The sequence below is a fragment of the Echinops telfairi genome, unplaced genomic scaffold (assembly GCF_000313985.2).
Source record: "Echinops telfairi isolate 266 unplaced genomic scaffold, ASM31398v2 ScPeMD7_3533;HRSCAF=4204_0, whole genome shotgun sequence".
NCBI classification, from domain to species: Eukaryota; Metazoa; Chordata; class Mammalia; order Afrosoricida; family Tenrecidae; genus Echinops; species Echinops telfairi.
The window spans coordinates 91789991-91795643 of NW_022107431.1; the positions used below are offsets into that span (position 1 = coordinate 91789991).

Genomic DNA, 5653 nt, shown 5'->3' on the forward strand with positions numbered 1-5653 from the left:
TGCTGATGAAGAATGTGAAATGTACTGTGAACTACCAGAAGAATGAGCAAATCTTCCTGGAAAAGTACAGCCAGAATGCCCTTCATTCGTGTGGAGGGGTCAATTCTGTCTCCCATACTTTGGACCACTCCCTAGAGGACACCATGCTTGGGAAATTAGCATGTCAGCAAAAAGAGAAAGACCTATAATAATAGAGATTTGTCGTTGTCACTTCAGCAGTGGTCTCCAGCATAGCCGTGATTGTGAGGATGCTGCTGGACCAGACAGCTTCCTTTTGGTGTAGATGTCATTCTGTTTGAGTCGGAACTGACTGACCAGCAGATAAGCCTGAACTAGCAATGTGCCCAAATACATGTATATTTTGTGTAACTTTTTGCTGCTAACAATAATAGTTTTATTGATGTCACTCTTTTTTATCCTTCCTATAAGTTGCATGGCCCAGTGAAAATGTGTGGAACCTAGTGGTTTTTAACTATGGGAAATCGCCTTGGATGTAATCCAATAAGTTTTAAATGTAGTAACACTTGAACAACCCGAACCAAATAATTCAAGTTACCTATAAATTTATTTTACTCCTATAATGTTTTCAGTTTACCAAATGGGTATGTGTATTGTCTTATCTGTAGGACACCTCATATGAACTTCTTGAGTGTACCTCAGTTACTTTGCTTGCTTGGTTATATTTCTAAGTCCACCCTCTATCCCCTCAATTTGCTTTCGTCTTCACATGAGCCCTCAGAAGCCAAGGTGCCCAAGAAAGAGGATGGTGGCTGTTAAGAAATGGTACTTTTTCCAGTCTGCTCTAGAAAAGTGGACCCTGTTCTAGATTTTTTACCCCCAGGGGGGTGAGGGAAGTTTTTTTTGGAGAAAGTTGGAATTAAGTTAACCTAGTTTTATTTAAACTGTTAGAAGGATCTCATTTATGATGAAAGATGGTATCCATGAGGATCATCTTTTTTTTAGGAGAAGGCTACTTCTGGTTTTATGAATTTGGAAGAATGATGTTGAGATTGTTACATCTTTTTTGATTTTGTGTGCTGGATGCTTTATAAATAAATCAAGAGAATCTTATTACTTAAGACAGGTGTTTTTATTACAATACTAGCGTTAGCATCAAATGATAAACTTAATTTGAAAAATGAAAATGAAAAGTGGACAGTGTTGAAATTCTGTTTTAATTAGTAACTGAATTTATAGTAATCTACTGTAAATTTACATATTTACATAATTTTTAGATTGTTTTTCTTGTTTCATAAACACATAGATATGAGTTTGCAACTTCAGATAACAACACTGTCTTGAATTACTGATGACTATACTGTTCCATCATTCTTTAATTGATTGATATCATGATACTCTCATTTCACTTAATTACTTTTTAATCAATTTCTTGAGCAACTTCATGCCTTACAATTATTTTCTTCTGCGATTTCTGTGAAGTGTTATTTCCATTTTAAAAAATGAAAATTTAGGTAATAGAGAATACAAGTCATTCAGGAAATTCTGGGCAAAGGAACAAATAAGAAGGTTCACTTGTGGGTCTGCCCAGAATACCCAGATTTGGACATTTCCCCTGTGTAAGCAGCATAGGAGAGTCATTGCGCTCAAAGGGTAGATGCCACCTGCTAAGGCTACAGGTTACATGGGCTTTTCAAGACTCAGACCTTAGGTAGTGATTGGTTAAACAGCACAAAGTAAGGTGTTTCTTCATTACTTTTTCTGAAGATTCAGTACAATTCTTGGTTTCATATTTAATAATTAGTCTTACCTTCTCATGAGTTGAATGGGTGGTTTGGAATTTAGTGACATTCAGGACCAGGGGACTGTTTAATCAGCTGAAAGCAACATTTCCCCAAAACTTTGCTGATTTTCATTTAAACTAATTTGTATGAAATCCTGATATTTGTAACTAATCATTTAAAGTAATTTCCTAAGTAGATTTTTGCAGTTTTTCCTTTTTCTTTTCTTTTAAATTCAGTCTCACTATAAGAAAAGCAATTTAAGTTTTTATTAAATTGCTTTATTCGTTTATTAGATTAGTGATACTAATACTTGAAAGTAGAATGCTTTTGTAGAGAGAAATGGGTGTTTTTAATGTGTAGTCATAGCATGTTTATGTGACCAGCTTGCCATATCTTCCCTAATTTATATCCATACTACTCACCAAACTTTACTTATGTGGAATCTGATATCAAAGAATTTGTACTTTTGAAGTCATCTGATATCAAAGAATTTCAAGAAAGCCAAATATCATTTGATATGTACTTTACCAACCCGAAATTAAACACAGCGCCATGATTAAGTACAGCAAACTAGGTTTTGTAAACGTGTAGCTATCTAATCTTCTGCATGTTTGTGTTCTGTGGTATGTGTTCTGCCTAATGCCTGTATATCTGTTTGCTTTCTATTTCTGCTATCTTGGGCTGGCTTTTCCCTCATTAGCTTTCTCCAAGCCCTACACCTGCCACTCAGAGTCCCAAGAAACCTCCAGCAAAGGACCCATTAGCGGATCTTAACATCAAGGATTTCTTGTAAACAATTTAAGGTATCTAATATTGAGCTTTTCCGGTGCACGTATAATAATCAGCTATATGATGCTTAGTTGTTACAGGTACAATATGTTTGTTTATGCACTGTAAGTAGATGCCTCTAATACGTTCAGTGTTTGTACTTTTGAAGTCATTAATAAACCCTAGTTTATTAAAACTAAGAAGGAGAGAAATGTCTAATGCGTCAAACTAAGACAACACATAAATTATACTGATAAAGCAACAAGTTGCCCTGTTGCTTGAACAAATTAGAAAATTACCATTTTATTACACGATTGCTGCTACCTACAGAAAGTTTGGGTTTATAGTATTTCCTTTAGAAATATTCTAACAATAGATTTGCCACATAACCACATTTTTGTTTTATCTTTATTTTGCCCTGTGAAGTTTAAATTATTACCCTTGTGTTTCTGCATTCAAGTTGAATTTTTAATTTCTAAGATTCTACTTTTAAATTTCTCATATAACTTATGAAGTGATCTCTAGTGAACTTCCAGAAGAAAATCAATGAAGGAAAAAAGTTTACTAGTAACCCCAACACCTAGAATGGTGGGTGGATGGTTAACAAATCAATACTGTAGATAAACAGAAATACCAATGTCTTCATTTTCACAGTACTTTTCATATCCACTTTCCAACAATTAGCTCCTTTGATCTTCTCAGTAGAAGATCAAGCCCTGTGGAATACACTGCCCAGCTACCTTGGTCTTCATTTCATAAGTAAGAAACTGACCCTGCAGGACTTAAACCACAAGAAGAGTATTCCAAGTGTTTTGATCACCGACCAGTGTTATTTTAATTAGATACCTAACAGTCTGCCTTTATTAGAAACTGTTTCCAAAGCCTAACAAGATTTCTGTTATCTGGTGTTCTTCTTACACGAGATTAATCATTTATGACTATAATGCCTTGGCATCTCAGGCAATAAAACTTCCATGTCCAACATGTCTGTCCCACTTTGGGTTGGACTGCACTGTGGAGGGCATCAGTGAAACATGGCAATGAGAGGCTCAGAAGTGGCTGCGGAAACTACATGGCGCATCTGTACTCGGGTACTATCACCCTCAGAGGATGCCAGGAGCTTTGCTAGAGATAATCTCTGCTCTGACACATTCTCAGTCAAGATGCAGACCAACACAAACCCTTTTATGATTTCAGACAAGGTGTCTCAGCCTTGAGACTCCATCCAGGAGGTGTTTCCCATCCCAGGTGAGTGGTAAACGATGAAGAAGCCAAGTAGGAAAATGAGGAGCGGCGTAAGAGGAGAAAGCATTGAGACACTAGTGAGATCTCCCTTCCGGTTTGTCACTTGTTAAACTGTTTAGGAAGTGACTCATTCAACAATCTAAGAGAATAGAGGTGGGAAATAAAACCACTTTCAAAGTTACCTTCTTAAGGCTGAATATCTTGCTATTATGACTTTTAATGATTACCCAAATTTCAGAACTCTACTGACACACATTTTGTCTATAAAATGATACATTAAAAGGTCTTCTTTAAAATTTTTGTTTTGTTTTTGTGTTCCTTGGCTTAAGTTTTAAGTTTGTTGTAAAGAATCAGGGGACGTCCATAAATGTGAGATTGTTAATACAGAGACCTTATGTATGAAGATTTTTCCAGAATAATCAAGAAGTAAGTTTGCAAAGCAAGTAAGGTGTTTGAGGAGTGGAGTTCTTAATGTTCTGTTTTCTAATTCAATTACTTTTTTATCTTTACAGCTGTGATTTTTTTTTTTTGACTGAACAGGAAAAAAATGAGTTTGGAGACTTCAAATAGGATTGATTCTCAGAGTTTCAAAGTGAGCCACCAGTACCAATCCCAACGCTTACTCATAACTTCTCTTCCAAAATGTCTAGCACAGCTGTGAAAGTGAACAGTAGGAATGTGTACTCCCTTAGCTGTGATCCCTACTTTGGACCTTATAGTGTATTTGGACCATTTGTGTGTTGTGCGATATAAACAATGAATGGATGTTTCTGATGCCTTTCGCGCTTTTCTGACCTCGCCTGTGTACGGATGATGCAGCTGTTGTGTGGTGAGCCATTTGGAAAGACGTGTCTGTGTTTTTGAAGGTTCGATGTATATATAACTTTTGGACAGAACCTAAACCCTTCCCATAAGTTCTCTTTTCTTCTGTATCTCTGTTCCAATCATAGTGTGATGATGTCAACTAGTAGGAAAAACAACAACAAACAACTCTTAAACATGCAAACTTTTTTGGTGTGGAGTACAATTTTCCAATCACAGGAACTTCAATTGTTGTGAGAAATGTTTATTTTTGTGGCACTGTATATGTTAAGAAATTTTATTTTAAAAAATATAAAGGTTAACGTCCATAATAAATACTTCTCCTTGAAGCTACCTTATCAAGAATGAGAAATCATATGGAAGAATTCCATATTTACCATTGCTGTATTGAAATATATATTTTAATTATATTGGACAGATTTTGCATCTAAATTGACCTATTTATTCATTCTTGATTAAATGCACTGTCAGTAAGAAAGCAATTAGAGATGTGCTACTTCAAGTGATTGTGAAGGCACCCTGAAGTACAAGTGTAATTTAAAATTTACTGCAAATATTTTTTATTTTATTGTGGGTTTTATGTACATCTGTTGATTTAGTATTTTTTTGTGCATTCTGTAGACTAGTATTCTTCCATTCCTCAACAGAGCTCAAAGTAGGTTTTGTTGTACCATTGTGATTAGGACTTAAACTAATTCAGAGAACTGTACCCTTTATTGTACATACTGTATTCTTTAATTTTTGATTCGTTGTCATACTGTCTGTGCTGATGGCTTGGCTTAAGATTTCGATGCATAAATGAGGTCACTGTTGATCAGTGTTGCTAGTGGCTTGGCAGCTCTTCGTAAAAGCATATTGGGTTGGAAAGGTGTTTGCCTATTTTTCAAATTATTTAATAGATGTATGGTACCCTTTAAAAGTGGTTGTATCTGAATTTACTGTGGGGATAACATACACTGTAATGGGGGAAAATTACCTAAAACCAATTTCAAAATGGCTTTTCTTTGTATTTTGGTTTAAGAACCCAGTGCATGTAAGCTCTCTGAGATGCAATAAACACCTTGAACAAAGAAAAC

General features: G+C 35.4%; 1 protein-coding gene across 11 annotated transcripts in view; it reads left to right on the plus strand.

The window, feature by feature from the left end:
• Nucleotides 1-5653, plus strand: part of SNAP91 (synaptosome associated protein 91) — a 151839-nt gene extending 146186 nt beyond the window's left edge. For 9 of the 11 annotated variants that reach the window (XR_006680502.1, XR_006680500.1, XR_006680503.1 and 6 more), the window contains 3 exons: nt 2443-2545; nt 3708-3758; nt 4268-5653. Coding sequence is in view for 2 of the 11 variants with exons in the window: in XM_045294675.1 (XP_045150610.1) it covers nt 2443-2535 (93 nt within the window). In the remaining 9 variants the exon portion in view is untranslated. The remainder of the gene's footprint in view (nt 1-2442; nt 2546-3707; nt 3759-4267) is intronic. The other 2 variants (XM_045294675.1, XM_045294676.1) reach the window with 2 other exon arrangements.